Raw genomic sequence first — 22971 nt, forward strand, 5'->3', positions numbered from 1 at the left:
TTTTAAATGTTATGTTATTCCATAACCGTTTGAAATTTTTATAAGCGTTTTTTTATAAGCGTTTATCGTACATGTATTCTACCAATTTTAATGTTTTTTACCCCACTAATAGCTAAGCTGGAATATTTTTGTCTCGGACGGTATGCGCGGGGCAAAGTGGCCACCCCCAGTTGGCCATAAGTTGTTTCCATCTGGATAAAAAACATTATTTATATTCAAATGTGTCGTCATGCATTCATCTTGGCCACTTTTCAGTTGCATGAGTTACCAAATAATGCAATTAAATGTTTTTGTTTTCATGAAAATCCTTTCTTTGTTTACCTACAGGTGGAAGATGATAAACATCCATCCTCGCTTAACCTTGTCACCATCAAATACCCTAGTCGTATCAATACCCTCATCAAATACCCACCATAAAAAAACGAGGCAACTATTTTGTTTCTCATATCGGGACTTGAGAAGACGCCGGTGGCCGCTTTGCCCCAGGGTATGGGGCAAAGTGGCCAATATGCTTAGGTTTAAAGTTTTGTCAATATCTTCCATATGTGAACGCCTTTGGAAATAAAACGCAGTTGAAATAAAAGGCAACTTAATAGGGATCACATTGGTATAGAAAGAATCTTTTCAAGTTTAAAAATCAAGCGTTGGCATCGTGAGAAGCGTTAGGGTGGCCGCTTTGCCCCACTCTCCCCTAGACTAATGGCTTAGCATAGAAGCGCAGCTTAGTTTTACGCTGTGATAACAGAGAGCTGCCGCCTCGCTGGTAAAAAGGCGCCCGGCGCCGGTTGCTCGGCAAGCTCGGCTGATTGCTGATTGCCTGTGGTGGTGGTGGTGCGGCGGCGGCGGCGGCGGTGATGACTGACCTCTGCGCTCTGTTCCCAGGCACCAACGACTGCTTTGTGGTGATCAGCCTGGGCAAGGAGAAGTACCAGACGTCCGTCAAGGAGAAGTCGCCTCCCAACGTCGAGTGGTGCGAGGAATGCGAACTGTAAGTCGCCCGCCCTCTGGAGCGGTCTCGCCATGTAATCCAGCTGTGGGCTTAATGATCATGGCGGGGTGATTTTTCAAAACAGTTATCGAATACCGGCACGCATGCTTCTTTCTTTTAACCCGCGCCGGGCCGGTGCTCTGAGATTCCGCGCCGGGCCGGGGGGGGGGGGGGGGTGTCTCAGCAGGGTTGTGCTCGACTAAAAAAAAAATTGCCGACTCGACTCATCATTCAACTTCAGAAAGCCCTGACTCAACTCTGACTCAAACACGGCGCTGATTTTTTCCCTTGACTCGACTCATGACTCAAGCGACTCAATGAAAATATGAGTCGACTCAAACTTGACTCAAAATTGACTCAGATAGAAAAGTTGGTGAGCGGGGGGGGAGGGTGAAAAAACCCGGCAACAGGGCCAGGGCTTAAGTTGTTAAGCGGGGGGGGGGGGAATGAAAAGCTTGTTTCTAGAAAATTGAGTCAGCTGACTCATGTTCCTAAATGTTTGACTCAACTTAATTTCAAAAGTTATTTTACTGACTCAACTCAACGCCTTAATATTTTTGTCCGACTCAACTCTGACTCAACTCAACAGCTCAACATTTTATCCGACTCGACTCAAATCTGACTCATTTGAGTCAGAGTTGAGTCAAATTTCTGACTCGACTCATGAGTCAAGCACAACCCTGGGTGTCTGAACACCCCCCCCCCTTCTAACTCGGCTCCTGGGCCACGTAGCGACACGCGGCAAGCGGTAATCGAAAGAACGTCCAAAATAAGGACGAAAACACTTCGGTCATTTTTTGGGTCAGGTCAACGGTCAGGTCACCAGAGGTCACCAAAGGTAAAATGTTGACTATTTCAACATTTTGGAAACTGCCAACGGCTATCTCGGGAACCGATAGAGCTACAACGCCGCGGAAAAGCGCATTCGATAGCCCTTTTACAGACCTTTCTGAGTAATGTTCTCAGATTTGACCTCAGGTCAACGGCTTAGCCTCCAGAGGGCAAAAACTCCAAAAATGGCCGTTCTTACGAAAAGCGTTTTTTCGGTAATAACTTTTGACTCAAAAGAGCCATGACATTACTTTTGCCAGCATCGTGTTCCTGTCGTCGAGACGCGTCGAATGAACTATAATTTGACTTTGAAAGGTCAACTTGAAAATTTGACCTCAGGTCAAGGTCATGACCTGACCGGAAAAGGTCATGTTGCATATCAGTCGATCCGCAACGTCGAGCCGAACACATCTAAGGCGTTTTCAGCGCTCTAGCACGCCTCTATCAGAAGTTATTAGCGAAAAACTGTTAGATTCTGTTCGTGACCTGAGATGACCTCGGGGACATAACGAGCGGTCACAGTTGCCATTTTCCGGTTCAGTGTGTCAATTTTACCTACATCTCGATGTTTGAGAGTGTCTAGAATAGCGTTCGTGCAAAACAGACGCTTTTCAATTTTCTCCCATTGACTTATAATGGAGAGGCCGCAAAATTGACCTGACCTTAGGTCACCGATATCAAAATTCCGAGATGAACATTTTATAGATAATGTTGTTCTAATCAATCGCTGAAAGTTTCAAGGCAGTCGATCAATCGGTGTAGCTATGACTAGCATTCTTTTTTTCTGAGGTGAAGTCACTGGGCGTGACCTTGTGACCTGACCTAAGGCGACCTGGGTCTGAAATTTTCACAACATGTGCGGAAAAGATGCACGGGAGCGCGGCCGTTTTTGAGATATCTACAAAAAACCGCAGGGGGTGTTCAAACACCACCCCCCGGCCCGGCGCGGGTTAACAGTGATATTCGAAATACCTAGGTATGTACCTATACCTTCTTCGTTGTATTAGGCTTTTTCAGCTTTGTGACGGAACAGTAATCTAGAACGTTTGGACCTGGCAACGGCTTGCCTGCATTGAAATACGAAGCCTTTCACCAGCATAATGTCGCTAAGTGCTCTTGCTAGGAACTGTTATGCCTGTTGGCCGTGCTGTATGTTTTTACTTCGCGAAAGCGGTGAATGCCTTTGCACCAATACTTCAGAAGCCTTTTATGGGTAATCACATCGAGGAAAGTTGACTCTTGATGCAAGCAGAAGGTCGCTGCCTTTTCTCGTTTTTGTTCCGGCTCGTGTTCTGACTGAACTTTGAAAAGGTCGACCCTTGGTCAGCGACAAGGGGTACATCTAACGATGAGAACGGGATAGTGATCAGCAGCCCGGTCGCGGCCGGCAGGTATAGGTGCAAAATAACCACTGCAGTCGGCGCGTCCTAAAGGCCCCATAAACAAACAAACAAACAAACAAACAAACAAACAACCAAGAGGTCAGCAGGAGCCTCTTGACCAGCGAACGAAGGGCGGTTGGCGCCTGACCATTGACAGAGGAGCCCTTTTCCCGTCGTCTCAGGCGGGGTGTCGACTGGGGAGTCATTGTAGGCTCAGGCGTGGTGTCGGCAGGGGAGTCATTGTAGGCTCAGGCGTGGTGTCGGCAGGGGAGTCATTGTAGGCTCAGGCGTGGTGTCGGCAGGGGAGTCATTGTAGGCTCAGGCGTGGTGTCGGCTGGGGAGTCATTGTAGGCTCAGGCGGGTTGTCGGCAGGGGAGTCATTGTAGGCTCAGGCGTGGTGTCGGCAGGGGAGCCGGCTGACCACCAGAGCGGCTGTCGGCGGGCGGCTTCTCTGCGGAGAGATTGGCCAGCTCTGGGAATTGGCGCGACATGGTGGTCCTGCTCCGACCCCGCTTACCAAATACCAGCACGAGTTAGTCCGAAGCAGTCAGTGCCATTATGTCAGCGGGCCGATTTGTGTCGGATTGCGGCTGGTTTTTGGCTCCCTGTGCGCTTGTTAGACTTAGCTTCCCTGCCAATCTGGGCTGTCATCTCGTGCACGAAAGTGAGGGAGGAAGTGCCACTTGTGTTGCATGTGGGCTGGGATGAACTGGCATGTTGGTTGCGATGCTTCACATTTTACCGTTAGCGACCGAGTTCGTGTGGGCATAGCTTGGCTAGTATGGATTGTGGGTTCAACATGAATTAATGTCAGGTGGTTATTAAATGCGCCACGTTGGAACTCTTTTTTACGGAGCCGGCTCGTTTTATGTCGCCCCTCTAACGTCAGCACCCCTCAGTTCAAATTTTGCTGTCTGGTAGATATTTTTGTTTTGTATGGTTCAAGAGGCTAACCTTATCATAAGATCGTGACAAGACCTGCTTGGCATTCATTTTGAGGTGTAAGTAATTGTATTATTTTACTCAAGATGTAAGTAATTTGGGTGGTTTGACAAGAAGCGGCAGTTAAGACACATGTATTGATTATATAAATTATTTTACGAAAATGGCACATCAACACTATACCTAAACAGCTGTTTTATTGAATGAATACAAGTCAAATATTTCTTATTGTGCCGAACACCTCTTCTGTTGGACCGGTCCTCATTGAATCAAGTGAATCGATTCCGCATATAAAGATCACCAATGTTTTGATGAAGTTTAGCTCATCTGGCGTTTGCCTGTCCAGAACGTCTGTAAAGATCCCGATAACATCTTGGAATTATGTCTACGTGACTCATTATGGCCGAAGCCGGTCGCCATTTCAGGCAGCTCTGAAATGCTGCCTTGGAAATTCCTCACTACCGGTGCAATAGATGACCAACGGTTTTGTGGTCGGATTAGATGATTCACGCCAATCATTTGCGAGTTTCTTTTCCAATCAAAAAATTTTCCAAAAAAAATGTCTTACCATCATTCATTCTTGCTCAGCTCATCGAGTCACTAGTATTTTCTCATCTACGCTACTGCGCACAAGTGTACGGAAACGCCTCAAACTGTCATCTGAAAAAAATCCAGAAAGTGATACACTTCGCGGCACGTGTCATGTCTGGTAGGCGTAAATTTGACCACATTTCAGATGTCACGCGATCGCTAGGATGGCTGTCAGCACGTGATTTTATTGACCTCAACGACATCTGTCTCCTTCATCGTATCTTGTCGCAGAAGCAACCCCTATCGGTGGCCTCTCAATTCAAGAGAAACCATCAGGTTGCGAGCAGATGCACGCGTCAATCAAATTTTCTAGCAGTGCCCCGAGCCCATACCCATCATGGCCAGAGAACGTTTCATTGTAGAGTCGCGAAACTGTATAATACCGCTGTCATAGCTAAAAATCGCCAGGATCTGACGGCGCGACGTCTGAAAGCAGTGCTCAAACGTGAGTTCATGTCCCGGCGCTAGTGCGGGATACAGCCAACTCGTTATCGTGTTAGATCACCAGCTTGTATGTACTAACTGTTTTTACCTGCGATTTTACCCAAGTGTTTTTAATTCTGTGTGTTCAATGATGTTTTAATGTGCTGTTCTTTTAATGGTGCGAACTGGAGCTTTTGCTCCGATTCTCCATTGTATGACGAAAATCATAGAATAGCCCTTCTCAGAGGATATGATTGGATATTCGTGACAATAAACAACAATAAACAATCTGTCGTAAAAGGTTTCACTGGTTTGATTGCCGCCATGTGTGTGGATGTCGATCGTGTGAATAGACGAGCACAATCAAGGTCTCTCCCCTGTTCTGTACTGGGCTCTCGCCCCAGTCTTCATTTCACTGGTGCCGCCCGCTCCGGGCCGGCGTGGCAATGGCAATCATTTGGCGGAGGTGCAGTCACATTGGCATGAACAACCGGCCCTCATTTGGTCGCCGGCCATGTCCACGCTTTATTGGCTGATAACAGGTGCCACGGATCATAACAGCAGCATGCAGCGACGCCTCATTGAAGTGGATTTCTATGCACCCTTGTAACATTTGGCATTGCAGTTGCGCTCAGCCAAATCGTCCCGTTTTTATAGCACGCTGATACACATGTGTTGATAAGATTTCCTCTGAAAACGCGGATGGTTGGGTGGCTCTTCCTTGTTACCGCTAAGTCATTTGTTGGTTGTGTTTGTATGATGTGTACTTTGTCTTCACCTATCGTGGCGAATTTGAACCACCTAAGCAGCTCGCAGCTGTGGCCCGATTATTCGGTCAGTCGAACTCCCACCACGGCCTGCGCGGTACGCCGACCAAAGACGCGGCGTCCCCGGCAGCTGCCGGATGCCCGCTGACCTCTGTCGGCCTTGGACGTGTCTGCTGGCCTACCTCTCTGGGGTGCTCCTGGCGCGGGCTGACCGGTAGCGGTGGCCGGCGGCGGCGCTCACACCTGTGCCGGCGACGGTCCGTCTCCGCTGCTGAGCGCTGCTGCCCGGATCACCGGCCGCCGCCGCCGCCGCCGGCGCAATTACATTACAAATGCAAAGACGATGCTAAATAGATTGCCGTGTCATCTGGTCACTGGCTCTGGAGTCGGCCTTTTTGCGCTTACCCAACGTTCCTTTGCTGTTATGGGACACAATGATGTAGGCAGGTGGGGATATGGCGAGTGTAATTTTCCTAGTGTGGGCGAAAATCCATGTTTAGCTGGTGGCAAGGTTCCTGTTGTTGCGGTCGGTGCGCCTGCATTTCGGCAGGATTTGCCGGCTGCTAGATGCCACCCGGGCCACGGCACATGGCACAGAGCGGGCGCGCCGGCCTCGGGCACTGCCGGGTCCATCGGAGGGCTTTGTTGTTCGGTTTGGCTCGTGTTCTGCTCTTGTCGCTGCCGGCCATCAAGCACGTCGCACTGGAGGGTGAAATGGAGCTCCGATTTGCGGTGGTGGCGTCAGTGGTCCACTCATTAACACGTGCTCTCTGAATCGCGGCTGCAGCTTTCGCGATGTTTTTTTTTTTTAGAGGTTCTTCGCAATGAAGAGATCAGGTGCATGGGTGCGACCTAAACACAGCTTATTGTGCAGCATCACGAGGACCCCGACCACATCGGCCGTGCCCGGTTCACCAGCTTGAATGACAGCTCAGGCCAGCTAAACTGACACCCCAATGCGCTGAACTGCTGTAGCTAAAGCTAAACTGACGTGTTGTAATAAATGATTGTTTGATCTTCCCGAGCCTCGTAAGACTATTCTCATTCAGGTAACTAGAATAATGGGATCGCGCTTCTCAATTTGTGTCGGTGACGTATATATCCGGCGATCCTCGAACTATCTGTTGCCAGGTTAGGAGGGTGACATGCTTTGTCAACGATAACACACTGAGATTTAAGATGGGCATGCGCATTGCACAAGATCAAGTTGTGATGCCACCCCGCTTAGATTATGTTTCATCTTGTGTCCAATGACGCCAGCCGTGTCTGCATTGGACGCATCAACACTGTTCAAATAATTCATACTGCACAATGGATTACCGTAAAGTGGGGCTATTTGAGACAGTGGGGCTATTTGAGACAATATTTAAAACCGCTATAAAGTGAAGCTCGTTTGATTTTTATGTGATATTTTTGCTCAGGAAGGTGTGGAATCGAGCAGTAAATCGCCTGAGCAAAAATTAAGCAGAAATTTCAAACGGTTTTTATTTTATAACAATTTTAACCCGCGCCCCAGTGGCGGTCTCAGCCAACTTCGCCCTAGTGGGGGGGGGGGGCATATGTTACCACCCACCTCTAACTCAAAAACTAAGAGGGCTAGAAAGACGCGGTAAAAAGCAGTCGATAGCTCTCAACGCGTACGTTTGAAAGTATTTCGGTCATTTTTCTTCTTGGAGCAATATTGGGGTCACTGGAGGTCATCAAAGGTCAAAATTTCCCAAATGTCATTATATTTTTCAGAAAACATGCTTTTATCTCAGGAACTATGATAGCTAGAAAAACGCATGGAAAAGCAATCGATAGCTTTTGAACTCTTCTTTCGATAAGGTCATCATCAAAATTGACCTCAGGCCAACGGTTTAGCCTGCAGAGGGCAAAAACTCCAAAAATAGCTGTTTTTTCGCAAAGTGTTTTTCGACAATAACTTTTGACTAGAAGGAGCCACGACATTTCTATTGCCAGAATCGTGTTCCTCTCGACGAGACGCGTCGAATGAACTATAATTTGACCTTGAAAGGTCAACTTGAAAATTTGACCTCAGGTCAAGGTCATGACCTGACCGGAAAAGGTCATGTTGCATATCATTCGATGCGTCTCAACAAGACAAACACTATGAAACCATCCCCAGCGTTCTAACTCTTTCCAATCGCGAGTTATTGGCAAAAAACTGTTTGTAGCCTCAAATGACCTCGGATGACCTTTCTAGAGGCTATCAGCAAAAATGACACCTTGTTCATCACGGGTGGTCCAAATCATTGTGATTCTGAAATATTTGGACTGTTCCTATGCGTACACACGGATCTAGAGGCATTTTCATTTTTCTCCATTGACTTATAATGGTAAGGTCACGGCACTGACCTGACCTTAGGTCACGGATATAAAAAATCCGAGATATACAAATTGTAGGGGCCCATAACATCATGCAATCCACCAAGTTTGAAACCTTTCTGACAAACGCTGCAGGCTGGACATGATTGCAAACTTTTTTTAGGCTTGGTCAGTTAACTTGACCTGGTGACCTGACTTGACATGACCTGGGGTCGAAAATTTCACACATTGTCCAAAATTGATGTACAAAAAGCTATGCCAAGCGGCGCGGCGCTACGCGCCGCGGTTTTTTATTTATACGCAAAAAACGCGACAGGGTGGTAACATATGCCCCCCCCCCACTGGGGCGAAGGTTAAATACTGGGGCATTCCACGATAGATCGTACCACTTTTTCCAATTTGACACCCTCATCTCTCGGATTTTAACAATAATTGGTCTAAGGGGTAATCAGGGGCTCTGAATCCTCCTGTAACAATTTCAGGCTTATCAGATGAGTGGTTTTTGAGTTATAGTGTATAACATGTTTTGGATCTTGCGTTGCAGCCCCAAGTTTGGCGGGTTGTAACTCTGAGACGGATAATCCAAATGTCAAATGCTATAGGGCATTGAACTTGCATTGAAACAAAGAATAAAATGCATTTTTTAAATTTTGAAATATATACTATTTTTGATATATAACACCTCGAGTTTCCTTTCATTTGCATTTTTATGCCTTTGGGACCAAATTTTTTTTGAATTTTTATTTACTTAAAAACATTTTTGGATCATTCTTAAGTAGCATGCAAAAATTTAGGAAGGTGTTCTTTCTATAAATGTACTTATTTTGCGTCACCGTAATGGTCTCGAATTGTGATTTCGGAAGAGAGCCTACAAATGGTGTGGTAAAGCTGCCTAGTGACATCACTGGTTACTGAAAGTTCAATTGAAGTCATTTTTGCCTCACTTTTGCATTGTTGACCTTGCGTGACGTCATTCGTACGTCACTAGGGTCATAAGAGTTTTTCGTCAATAACTCTCGATCAAATTGAGCTAGAGAGACGGGAAAGCTACCAATGGACTCGGGAAGACCTTGCGAATCGAATGATGTGCAATATGATCTCATTCACCCAGCTTCGTAGCCTGACCCGACTGTTAACCATCTCTGTAGCGGCGCTGTTTGTCCAGCGCCGCGCTGGTTGGCTTTGCCGCGGACTCGGGCGGTCACGTGATGCCCGGGGGCTGGCTGCCGGCTGGGCCACCCGGTCGGGGAGCGGAGCCAAATACACGGCAGTGTGCTGACCCGAGGTCAGCGACTTAAGCTGACCTCACCAGAACAAACAGTATACCATTCGACGCGCCGGAGCTAGGCAAACACAAAGATGCTAAAATCGCGGCTCTACGACCATTTATTGCGAAGTTATCTATCAAAAACCGGACCCGTAATTTGGGTCACTTGAAATGATCTCAGGGGTCACCAATCAACCCGAGACCTTAAAATAAGGTATCATTCGATGCATCTTGTAACGGCGCACATGCTCGTTTTTTCCGCAAGGTTCTAGCTCCATTAGAGGCGAAACGGCGAGCTGGGGTCGTACCGACCCCCGGAAACCCATTTTGTATACATTTAAATGAGGATCTTATAGAAAGAACACCTTTCTAATTTTTTGCATGTCGATTTTAAAGGACCTGAGGTTTATTTTGAAAAAAATAAAAATGGCAAAAATTTTGGTCCCAAGGGCCATTATAGACAATTTAAAAATATACTACGCCTTTTTTCAATATGAAAAGCTTTTCTTTCCAATTTTAAAAATACTGTATTAATCTTTGATTCATCGTTAGTTCAAAGCTGTTTACCGTTTGTTGCTTGTTTAGCTGGTTTTTGAGTTATAGCTCATCAAACTCACCCTTACAATCTGAAGTTTAGAAAATATTATGCAATGTAACTCAAAAAGTTTTCATCTGAGAAGTCTGATATTTTGGCAGGTGTTTTTGGAGCCTATGATTACCCCTTGTACCAATTTTCATTCAAATCTGAGAGATGAGGGTGACGGGCCTGGTACGATCTATCGTGGAATGCCCCTACTGTCAAATAGCCCCACTGTCTCAAATAGCCCCACCTTAAGGCCTGGCTACACTATGCGTTTTCTTCGTGCGTTTTTTGCGTGTTTGCGTGTTTTGCGTGATATCGTTCTAAAAAAAAGAACGATATTACGTTTTTGTGATGTTTTACACCTTAAATTTTAGTTACATAAGAGTTATATTAGCTTTTGTATATAACCAAAGTGAAAAGTATATTGTTTATAACTTTTTTTCCTAGAACGATATTACGCAAAACACGCAAACCTGCAAAAACGCACGCAGAAAACGCATAGTGTAGCCAGGCCTTTACGGTATATAATCAGAACATGTTATTTGCGGGGTCCGTAATATCTTATTTTCTGTGGTATATTACCAGCTTTGAACTGTGGAGCGGAGAACATCTGCCGGTAGGTGAGTGAGGACGTCTTCTGACGGAACCGCTCGGACCTCCACACTTCACAGTGACCGCGGCACGGAATCACTCCACCTGGCCGGGATTTGCAGGGCACGTGCGAATGAAAACCTCACACCATTGCGGTGATCTGATATCTCGCTCTTTCTCGCGCGGAGAACAATTTCTCGGATTGTTGGGTTTATTTTGATGAAAAGTGTGGCCTTAGAAAAATGGTTGATCTCCCAAGATCGAGTTTTATAATGACATTTGATAGTAGTCTCGGTCTTCCTTCCTCTTAGCGGTACAGTCAAGCTGAGAGTTTTCTTTTCTTTTCTAAATGTTCAGGCATGGTCGTATCTTTCGTGCCATCTAATATATGTTATATGCAATTCAGTTGTATTTTTAAAATGCGATTGTCGCCAAATATAACCATAACGTGACCCATGGTTTTGATCCTCCCCGGCCCGCGCTCTCCCTTTTCTACGAATATGTACAGGGTCCGGCAAAAGTCTTGACGTATTTTTAAAATCATTCCACACTTCAAGCCATTGTAAATAAAAAAGTTGTTCAGCGCTCAATGTATTGTCCACGGACAAGCAAACACTTGCGAACACGGTTCGGCATACTGGCCACGAGAATGGAGAGCACAGACGGCTGGATTCGTGACCACGCAGACTTTAGCTGCGTCTCCCGCTGCTCGAGGTTGGTTGCTGGCTTCTGTTTGTCGAGGTCTTGCTGGACGATCGCCCACAGCTTTTCAATGGGATTTAGGTCGGAACTGTTCCCCGGCCACTCCTCCTTCACCCAGAAGTGCGGGAGGTTGTCTCAGCACCACTGCTGGGCTGTGGCAGAGCGATGCACTGGAGCCCCTTCCTGCATGAAGATGGCTTTCGACCTCTCAGCCACCATTCGTCGCTTCAGAACAGAGCTGTTTCTGGGATTTCCTCCGAGATGGTCTCCACATAATACTTGGTGGCCACCTTCGTCTTGGGCGGAATGACGTGGAGCAGCTCACTGAGCACTTGATGCGACATCATCCCCCACACCATCAACTTCGCTGGGCATTTGACGGAAGGAGCTGTGGGCACACTGGCTGCGTCGGGCGCCCAAATGCGGCCATTCTGACGAGTTGGTGGGTGTTAAGTGCTTCCACCACCTTTGCACTGGTCGGAGAGGGGCGCCGACATTATTCGCGACCAGACTTTGCGACATTCCCGCTTGAATCATGCCGATGGCTCGATTCCTGAGACTGACATCGTAATATTTGACCATGGTGTTTTCAGCCTTCATTTCAACTGCACGCTCGCTACTCAAATGACCTCGCACAATCAGCCGCTGACCCTTAGGTTATCTGTGGTCTCATACCCCGGGGCACAATAGATGCGCTGACACAATGGCGTTCAAAGCAAAACGCTGGGTGGGGCAAAACGCGCCTGGGAAGACACAGAAACTAGAATACCACATACGACAAGACTTTTGCCGGACCCTGTAGGTAAGATTGCTGTAATCCAGTTTTCGATAAGCGTGGGGATAATGTCTTTATCAGACATTGATGTGGAACGCATCAGAGGCGTCATATCGTTTTCATTAGTGATTAGCCCAGGTCGATAGTATCTCATCATGCAACCGCGAAATTCGTACTTAGTTAGCTTGCTATCGCATGTGGGAAGTTGATTGTATCTGTGGCTTTCGCCCACACGGCATTGTTTTTCTCATTATTGATGGTAATTCTAGGATGCATTGTGTTCCATAGCCATAAGTCAATTGTCATTGGTTAAGATAAGAAAGACATCAAAAATGAACTCTTGTGGTCAATATTTTTATGCGCCAAACCTGTGCTATCCGTCCGTTTGGCTCGAGCCGAATCGGGCCGGAGGAAAATATGTCGGCCGTTACTCTGTTGCGGTTTTGCCGTCTCGGGATGCTGCGTTTTTTACGGAGCGCTGGAATGTCCTCTGGCATACCTCAGGTGCGCCTCCAACTTGGCCGGCCAGCGCTGGCGGAACGGCGAGGTACAAATCCATCAGCCAGATGGCATGCTAGTTATCCGATTCTGATCTCATTTTTTGCCAGTTATTCGGTGCCTCATTTCTCAAAATCAAGTCCCATGAGAGAAATAACTTCATTTATGTTTAGTAATTGGCACACGATCATGCTTTATTACGGTCGGGACCGTTGTTTGTGACCTCGAAGTTAACGGTAGGCCTCTGCGATAATTTAGTGGTACTTGGTATTGCACACCGTCGCCGCTAATGATTGTTCAGAATCGCCAGGAGAGCAGCGATTTTATTTTTAAGAGTGTGCTCGTAAATTTCACCCATGTTTGACAAATGTCGCCGCGGCCCCTGTGTGCACAACTCTCTCGTGCATTGTGCCATGAGGCCGCAGTACCTGTTATCGTCCATTAGCCTGGCTCGGCGCTGTCAGGTGCCATCCCGGCTGACTGGGGCGGCAGCGGAGAGCGGAGGAACGTGGCGGTGCGAGTCTCCGCCAGAGGCCAGATCAGTGGCCGGCTGAGACAACTAACGCTGCATCTGCATCCGTACCGGGATATAGCATGCGGCAGGAATTTTTCAGCAAGTTGTGTAAAATACCAAAATTTTCAACTGTTTATTATGTTGGTCTTACCATTTCTTACCATACCATTGTCGATCTTATCATTTCTTAGATAGCCAAATTTGATAAATTTATGCTACAATTTCCCTCGCCCGGTGCCAAACACAGGAAAGTAAATGCTTTAGCACTGCCTGTGTTAGAGTTGCAGAGTTCTGAAAATTTGAATTTAAGTTTATGTTTTGAAGCTCGCCACCAATCTTCAACCGGGTGGAATCCTCTGTCCAAAAATAAGGTAGTGTGTAGTGTGCCAATACGTTTTATAGATACCTTCTGGGAGAACTTATTGCTACAGCTCATGGTATTTACTCTCCGTTATGGGTTGCTTTCTTCTGTAGTGTATTCTTGATGAAATTTTCAAGCACGATGTCAATCATCTTCTTAAACTGCTTGAGCTCGAGTAAGCATAACATCTTTCTGTTGTACTGACGCGCAGTTGCCGGGTTCCACATTGCATTCTATGCCGGAACATCTGACATTCCTCCCTCTTCAACATGCCGAGCTTTTGAAGCGCGATTCTGGCTTGATCGGACGCGGGACGCTCCATTAGTGGAAGGAATTGTTGGAGGATGAGATGTCTGTCGGACGCGGGACGCTCCATTAGTGGAAGGAATTGTTGGAGGATGAGATGTCAGCTACCTGCCGCGACACGGCACCTGTCGGTAGGTCGGGACGGGCGGCGCAGCCAGCCAGTTAAGCTGAGCTGGCCGCAATGCCCCGGCCTGGCGTGTAATTCCAGTGCGGCCGACCACCGCAGCAGCCGGCAGCGGGACGTGGCGCGAGGTGATATTGGTTTCACTCTGATCGTGACTTCATGCTGTGGTGTGTACTGTTGTGGTGTGCCGTGATTCTGTAAATAATTTCTTACAAGCTCCTCCTGTCAACTATACAGTGCTTTTGGTCACTTGTATTACGTCACCCATGTTGATGTGAAAATTTTCAACGCTTCGAGTATTCGTCTACATAGTTAGCATTAACTAGAGGAGATGAACAAATCTGACATCTGCAGGAATGTCAATATGATTTTTCATTATTGAAAATGAACAGTATCTGCCACGCGAAATTGGTTGTGTTTTTTATGTGGCCTATATGACGTGTAAAACAATGTCGGATGCTGTTGTGCGCCACGCCGTTTTACCCACCCTTCCTCTTTTCATCCCATTCATGGTGTTCGTGAGGATCCTCACGGACGACCCCCTCAGCCCAGGTGTTGTAGGTAATGTCACGGTGGGTATGCAAATACGCAGCAGGAAAAGTAACGTGCCAGCCTTGCATCCAGATAACGTGAACCTTTGCTGCCACGCTACGGTACGGCTGAGTGGTTTAAGAAATGGGATTTGTTTTATATGATTTTATTTTTTAATGAGGCTGCTGCGGGCCCGTATCAACGTCAGAAACATCGCCGCAATCGGACATGACGTAGGAAATTTTCCAAATGTTACCTGTTGGCTGTTGGAAATTTCCAGGGATCCGTTTTTCGTTCCGTAGGCTCCAAATAACCCAGCAATGTCGTTCACAATCACGCGCGTTGCCGCACCATTACGCACGATAAGCCACCGCCGTTGCGACTTTTGCGATACTTTGCCGTATCTTCTTACAGAACAGCTGCTATGCAATCTGAGTGTGTAGCATGGACTACATTCGCCACGGAGCGGGCCGGGTCTGTTGTTGGTAGGGCCGTAGTCTCTGCGGCCGCGGAGCGCGCGGCACCGCGGCGGGCTGACCCCGACTCCCGTGGTCGAGGTGGGAGCTGGTGTCGCCGGTTTCTCCACTTTGTGGTCTGCTAGTGCCCTGAACGAACTTCGCCACCTAGGCCGGCTGATAGTTAAGGAGACATCGCAACCTGCCTCCGAGGGGGCGGTAGATGACTGATGTATTTATGGTGTCACTGGGTGCATTTTCGCTTCGGATTGTTTATGCATGCTTGATGTTTTTGTATCATATCAATATGTAGCTGTATGTGCTGGACTCCTCGACGAACAATGATGGCCACCTAAAAATGAAAAGAGTTTTGATACCCTGCTGTCTAATTACATAACCGTCCCGGTACCGCACCGGGATGGGAATCGGCCTGTTAGCCTCTCCCCAAATCACCCGTCAATCTCTGCCGGCCGGCCTGAGCGGCTCGCTGCGGCGTCCCTCGTTCCGCGGCCATTGAGCCGCCGCGCGCACTGCCGGCTGGAGCCGACACCCGATCACAGCCGCGGTCAGCCGCCGCGCAGACCACCGGCGTCAAAAGACCCGGTCACAGGCTCCGCCATATCGGCCCAAATCGACTTTCCCGGGACAGATTGGCAGTCACACCAACCTGCAGTGTAGCCAGATACCCAGCCAGCCTGCCCGGCTGGGACTGAATACCGGGGACGGGGTAATCGACTCCGACTCTGACTCCGTCCGGGCCTCAGCGGTCAGGCATGGAATCCCGGCCCCTCGCACTCCCTCCATTTACCCAGGAGTGGCATTGACTGCTGACGGCGGCCGGCCTCAGAGATGACTGCCGGGCCTCAGGAGGAGCGTCTCTAGCCTACCCTTGTGTATCCAGTGCAGCTATCAGCCTCTGGATGTGTGCATTGGGCATTGGGCACTGCGCTCTTAGCGACAGAGTATACCTCTGCGAATCTGATGGAGCATTCAGTGAGCAGCTGTATAGAGCTGTCGGCCACCGCCGGAGATATGTTTTCCGTGTGTGTGAGTGTATGGTGGCCGGCGTGTGCGGTCGGATAACGCGGCCGTCTGTTGACAGGACGATCCCCAGCCAGGGCAACACGGCCGAGATACGTCTGCAGGTGCTGCACCGCAACTTCCTGGGCGTGGACGAGTTCCTCGGACAGACCTCCATCCCGCTGGCCGACTTTGATGTCTACGAGCTGCCGCGCAACAGGTAACGGAGACCGGCAGAGTGGCCACGTCAGACGCCGACCAGGATCACCCAATATTACTTGAGGTGGTCAAACGGCGCTCTGGAGATTTCATAGAGGAAAACCTGTTACGGTTTACTGAATTTTGAATACCAGAGCCATTTTATCTTACTTTTGAAACACTGCTTCCGAAATATAAGAGCACGAGTAAAGATAAAGAAAATAAGCGGTTTATCAGCGCTCCTAAAAATTTGCCGAAAAGTCGTCCTGGTACTTCCCTCGTCAATACGTCGAGTTTTTTTCTGTGAACATGTGATAAGGACGGCTCGGGCCGTGGTCAGTGTGCTCAGTCTGGTTGACACTCGGGATTGCGGGAATGATCGTGATGCCTGCATTGGGCGTAAGCTGTAAACACCCCGGTCGGCCGGGCGCGTTGGCACGGGGCTGTGGCTCCGGAGTCGCCTCCCGCCGCCCACCACCCGCCGGACTGTTGCTATGCCGCCCTCGGGCCGGGAGAACCGGAGACTCAGACTAGCGGTTCCCCCGGACCGATTGGAGCAGAGGGCCGCGCTTTACCCGCCAGCACCCCTCCCTTCGGACGGAGCTTCACTGAAAAGCCGCTTTAGCTGCTCTGAATACAGGCTGGTGGGTGAAGTGCACTCGGTTCACGCAGCTGGCCGACCGAACGGCTGCTGACGGGATCATGCAATGATTTATGCATCTAGGTGATTGGACAACGATGTGGGATTTCCAGTATCTGTCCAGAACCAGGTGCATGAAAAACTGACAGGACACAAATGTACATTGTATCGCCTTACGACCACCTTTTCCTTTTGTTTTATTGGAAGTGCACTGGCATGATTTGTTTTATCACGCGTTGTTCATTCCATTTTCTGTTGGACCATGTCTTTCTAAACTTATTATGTCATCATAACCAGATGCATGACACCAAACATGTCACTGTTGCGTTTTCTGCGTCCTACCGCCTGTTTGGCGCCGTGCTGACCTCTCCTGTCTCACTCCTGCAGAACGTACCAGCTACACAGCAAGCCGGAGAAGAAGGACAACAAGCCGCGCGGTGAGCTCGAGGTGCGCCTGGGCTTCACGGTGAAGGCCGCCTCGTCGAGCACGGCCGACCTGCGCGCGGGCGAGAAGCTGCGCTCGTCGCTGGTCAGCCTGCCCAAGGTGGCCGGCCACCTGGGCGGCAGCCTGGCCAGCCTGGGCCACAAGAAGAAGAGCATCAAGAAGCTGGCCTCGTCGGTCGGTGAGTGCGGGGAGACGGGACAGTGGCGCTGGGGATCTGAGTGGAAAGAAGGGATTCGTTGTGTGAGAGTGAGAGAGCTCGGGGTGTTAGCCACTTTCTGTAATGTCCTCGCCCGGACGGTCACCCGCCGCAACGGTAGTGTATCGGTAGTCTGAGAATATGGCTGCCACAGCATACCGCCGTCAGAAATAAGATAGGATCATGGTTCCCCTGCGTAGAGCGTCCCTGCCGACACCATGGGGAAAATGGGGAGAATGCATTGAACATCTGCTTTACCATGCTCGGTTCCAGGGAACCCTAGCTAGGACAGGGTCATTAGTCTGGATCATGTGTCCATTCAAAAAGTGATTGTCTTTATTTTATTTTCTTATGCAGTTTTAGATAAAGAGTACGCTGTTGGGAAATACGACGGGTTTGAGACGATTTATGTTTCGCTACTGCATATTTCGTGGTTTTGGAGCCCTGGAGTATTGCAGGTATTTCAACTTTCATTTTAATTCAAATGTTGGCTTAGCTGTTTAGCTTTGTGGTGGCCTTGGCGGGAAGCGTGTTTAATGCCGCTATCTACGTCTTGTGTCGCCGGCTGCCCGGTGTGGTATGCGCGGCGCGACGTCCCGGCGCCCACCTGTGTCCGTCATTCCGGGGACGTGACCCGGTGCATATATGGGTTAATGGTATGAGTTAAAATAATACTTTTAGTTTTAAGTTTTATTTGCAGTTAGAAACACGACTTTTGTATTTGAAGTGATTATGAATATCTAATCTTTTTTACATTTTTCGCTGAACCAAAATTACACATACAGCACAAACTCAAGTATTGTGTGTACCTCCGCTCAGGGATGTGGGTCACCACAGGTACTTCCCCACCTAGAACGGAGTTACGTAGTGTGCTGACATTGTGCCAATCAACGTAACACGTCACAGATAACACAATCTGAAAAAAATCACAACTACAGCATCGTTTTTCTGGGTTCCACCTCAGCTAAATATAGTCGCTGGATCCACTCTGAAACGAACCCTTCTTCCACTTCTGGTACGTGGTGACTCTGCTTCCGGCACGACCTCTGGAGGGACCGATTCTGCTGGGCCGGGCTCAGCGGCGCTGCTCGGCTGTGGCTGCTCCTGCTTCCTGTCCACCAGCCGCCGGGTGTCATCATGTCGCGGGAAGTAGGCGGGCTTCAGTCGGTCCACTGATACAGTGTCTATCGCCCCAGACGGTAGTTCTATGCGAAAAGTCTTTGCTCCTCTGTGAGCTACACGTAGCGGTCCCTGGTATGGAGCTTGGAGTGGACGTTGGATCCTGTCCACTCGGACCCACACATGCGTGCATGTCATTAAGTCCTTGGGAATGTGCTCCTGGCCAGCACCGTGATCGGTTCCGAGGGAGGCCGTGGTGAAATCCAGTTCCGTCATGTGCTGGGCCAGCTCCTGGATCATCTTGAATGAAGAACGTGTTGAAGACTGTTCTCCTAAGCACAGTTTTGGACAGAGCAGCATGCCACCTGTCACTGCTGTGAACGGTGAGGCACCAGACTCGTTTGGCATTGCACGCAGACCCAAGAGAATTATTGGGAGTGACTTCAGCCAGTCTTCCTTCCGCGCCTTCAGTGCTGTCTTTAGTGTGCGATGAAATCTCTCAATCATTCCATTACTTTGCGGTCTGTAGGCGCATGTCCGGAGGCGATGAAATCCTATCATTTCAGCCAGAAGTTGGAAGAGCTCGGCTTCAAACTGGGCTCCACGGTCAGTTACCACGTAGAGAGGGACGCCGAACCGTGCAATCCAAGTCTCGAGGAGCGCGTTCGCTACTGATGTGGCAGTGATGTCGGTAATGGGCGCGACCTCTACCCATCGGGTAGCGCGGTCGATGCAGGTGAGTAGATACCGATGTGTCGCCGGGAACGGTTGCCCGTGCTGAGATGAAGGTGGTAGCGGTCCAACTATGTCGATGTGCACCGTTTCAAAACGTGATGATGGCAGGTGAAACTCTCCAGTTGCGGTCTTCGTGTGGCGATGGACTTTGGCTTCTTGACAAGCCACACATTCCTTCACCCACGTCTTGATCTGTCGATCCATGTCTGGCCAGAAGTATCTTGCCTTGATGAGCCGAAGTGATCCTTTCAGACCAGGATGTGAAAGATTGTGATACCTCTCGAACACACTTCGTCGACATGACAGTGGAACGAACGGCCTCGGCTGTGGCGTAGACACGTCACAAAGCACTGAGGAGTCATTCTGCAGCGGCACAGTTTTGAGGCGATCCTGGTATGTTGCGATTTCTTCGTCCTTCTTCTGTTCCTCGGCGATGGCTGGGAGGTCACAGGCGTCAACCTGCACGGCGTTCACAGGGCGCGAAAGGCAGTCTGCGACGATGTTGTCAGCGCCCCTGATGTATTTGACGTCTGCGATGTACTCGGTGATGACGCACCAGTGTCTTTGCTGTCGATCTGACTTCGCCACATGAGGACTGTGGAAAGCTGTGACCAGGGGCTTGTGGTCTGTAAAGAGCGTGACGTTCCGCCCTTCGAGCAGATCTCGGAAGTGCAGCGTGGCGAGATAGGCAGCCAGCAGCTCTCGGTCGTAGGCTGAGTACTTGCGCTGCGGTGCAGACAGCTTCTTTGAGAAAAAGCTCACCGGTACTGCACTGCCGTCGACCATCTGATGAAGGGCTGCACCAGCAGCGACTTGGGAGCAGTCTGTGACAAGCTGGAAGGTGTCGCTGTTTGGCTGAGTGTGGTGGAGAGTGCAGGCGGCCTCCAGTGCTGTCTTGATGCCGTTGAAGGCCTTGGCCTCGCTGTCGCCCCACGGTAGTTCCTTCGACTTGGGGTACAAGCGCATGAGCTCGGTCAGTGGGAAAACGATCTCCGCAAAATGCGGAATCATTCGCCTGTGGAAGCCGACCATGCCCAGGAATCTGCGTAGATCATCGGACTTCTTCGGCGCGCACATTTCTGAGATGCTCTCCACCTTGCTCTTTGGAGGACGAATTCCAGTTGATGTCACCAGGTGTCCCAGGTAGGTGACTTCTGGCTGGTCAAACTCGCACTTGTCTAGTGAGATGCGAAGGTTGTGCTCGTGCAAGATACGGAACACTCTCTCCAGGTCCGCATGGTGCTGTTCTTGGGTCGCAGATGACACAAGAATGTCATCGAGATAGATGAACACGCAGTCTACGTCGCGGAAGATGGTGTCCATGATCCTCTGGAATGTGGCTGGGGAGTTGCAGAGGCCCATTGGCATAAAGATGTACTCATACAGGCCGAAGGGCGTGGTCACTGCAGTCTTCTCGCTGTCCGCTGGGCTCACTGGTATTTGGTGATATGCTCGGAGCAGATCGATCTTGCTGAAGCGCGTTTTTCCGGCGAGCTGTGTCGACAAGCTTTGAATGTGAGGTAGAGGGTAGCGATCCCTCTTCGTGATCGAGTTTAGAGCTCGGTAGTCCCCTGTGACGCGCCATTCACCGGGTGTCTTCTTCTCCACCATGTGCAGAGGAGAGGCCCATGGAGACTTTGAAGGCCGCACCACCCCAGTTTTCAGCAGTGTATCAAAACACTGTTTGGCGGCTTTGAGCTTATTTGGTGGCAGTTGTCTCGGTGACGCAAATGTCGGTGGTGCACTGCCTGTGTCAATGGTGTGACATCCTGGCAGCTGTTTCATTGCCTCATCCAGGTCACCTGGCTGGCATGGCTCTAGCACTGAGCGGTGTCTTTCCAGGATGTTCTTGATCGGAGCTGAAATTGCAGACAGGTCGTTCACCACCAGGTTGGCCTTCGATTGGTTACTGACTCGGCACTGTGATGACAAATCAGTAGATCTGTCAATCAAAGTCCGGGTACCGCAGTCGATCAGGAGTGAGTGCTGACTCAAGAAGTCCTGACCCAGCAGTGGTGTAGTGACGTCAGCCACCACGAAGGTCCATGTGAAGGTGCGGCGCAGTTGAGGGATTGTGACATCACATGTGACTTCTCCCACAACATGAAGAGACTCACCGTTTGCGGTTGATATTCGCACTGCTGAGGGCTGCAGGATAGAGCCAACCGGGACGGTTTTGGGTAGGAGGGAAACACCTGCTCCGGTGTCAATGACAAAATCAACTGATTTTTGGCCAAGTGTTGCTGCTACTTGCATGAGTGGCAGTCCATGAGCAGCATGAACTGGGATCTGCCCCTCTAGTTTCCCGACTGGGACGGCCTCGGTGAGGAGGAGCGAGAACGGGGTTGCATCTTGGTGTGTGCTTTATCAGGCCACTGACACCACGGCTTGCATGTGCGCGCTTCCACGCCAAAGTAAATGTGCGCTCGGCAGACCTTGGGGCGCTGTCCTTCACGGAACGGCTGAAGTCCTGCTGACACACCCTCTCGATGGTCCCGATCCGGATAGGGACTGCGCTGTCGCGAGCTGTATCGCTGTACGGTACTGTGCTGTCTTGATGGGCGCGTGTGTCCGTCTGAATAGTATGCGCCGCGGTCCGACTCATAGCGCTCAGATGGTGACGGTGACCGTGCTCGTGACTGCCGGCTACTGTGAGGTTGTGCCACCATGCACGAAGACTGCATCAGCGGCACCAGCTCATCAGCTAGTTGACCTAGCTGTGTCAGAGTTAGGTCACGCTGGGCTGCCAGCACGGCACCAACGGAGGGCGGCAGGCTCTTTATCATCTTGTGGCGCACGAGGTCTTCACCAACCCCGACTTTGCACGCCGTGTCTCGGAGCTCATGCAGCAGGGTTGGCAGGGGGTGGCAAAAACTGGTTTTTGCCAGTGGTTTTAACCGGTTTAAACCGGCTGGCAGAAACCCTGGTGGCAAGAACTGGCAAAAACTGGCTAAAACTCAGATGGCCAAACCTACAACTTTTCTAGTTAGGAATGGATTTGAAATGCACAAATGCATTTCTGGTAGTTATATGGATGCACTAAACATTCTGAAGCTGCCTCATTACTTATCCCTGCTTAAAATGTCTATGCATGTCGGTAGACATCCACAACGGAATGTATTTCCATGTAAGGGGAGAGTGGGACAAGGCGGCCACGGTAAGTAGGGTGTCATGCGGTGCCGTGCGCATATCAGTGGCAGATACCTCTTCGCACTTCTGATTGTGCAGGACTCACCCAGTCACCCTTGCACTGGCTCATTTGTCACCCCCAAAAGGCACCCTTACTAGCTCCTTATGGATAGCCCATGAAAATGTTTCTGAGTTAGGTATGAAACATTCCAATGGTCAATGTCGCTTCTGTTTGAAAGCATAAAGCTTTCACCGAATTCTCCTTAAAATGTTTCCTGTTCAAAATCATGTCTAGGCATAGCATTGTGATATTTCTGAGTTTTTGCCAGTTTTTGCCACTTTTTGCCGGTTAAAACCGGTTTAAACCGGCAAATGGCATAAACTAGTTTTTGCCGGCAAAAATGCCAACCCTGTCATGCAGGAATGCTGATGGACGTCCGGTCATCTGTGTCTTGCTTATAAGACGCTCGAATAGCTCCGGCTTCGATTGAGCATACAGACCGATCACGGCTTGTTTCAGGTCATCGAAT

At 49.5% G+C, this 22971-nt stretch overlaps 1 protein-coding gene across 10 annotated transcripts in view; it reads left to right on the forward strand.

The window, feature by feature from the left end:
* The window catches only part of LOC122389150 (rab11 family-interacting protein 2-like), a 53975-nt gene that overhangs the window by 15022 nt on the left and 15982 nt on the right, over positions 1 to 22971 (forward strand). For all 10 annotated transcript variants that reach the window (XR_006257921.1, XR_006257920.1, XR_006257918.1 and 7 more), the window contains exons 3-5: positions 883 to 988; positions 16062 to 16199; positions 17205 to 17440. Coding sequence is in view for 6 of the 10 variants with exons in the window: in XM_043380881.1 (XP_043236816.1) it covers positions 883 to 988; positions 16062 to 16199; positions 17205 to 17440 (480 nt within the window). In the remaining 4 variants the exon portion in view is untranslated. The remainder of the gene's footprint in view (positions 1 to 882; positions 989 to 16061; positions 16200 to 17204; positions 17441 to 22971) is intronic.

This window comes from Amphibalanus amphitrite, unplaced genomic scaffold (assembly GCF_019059575.1).
Source record: "Amphibalanus amphitrite isolate SeventyFive unplaced genomic scaffold, NRLGWU_Aamphi_draft 000345F_arrow, whole genome shotgun sequence".
In the NCBI taxonomy this organism is placed as follows: domain Eukaryota; kingdom Metazoa; phylum Arthropoda; class Thecostraca; order Balanomorpha; family Balanidae; genus Amphibalanus; species Amphibalanus amphitrite.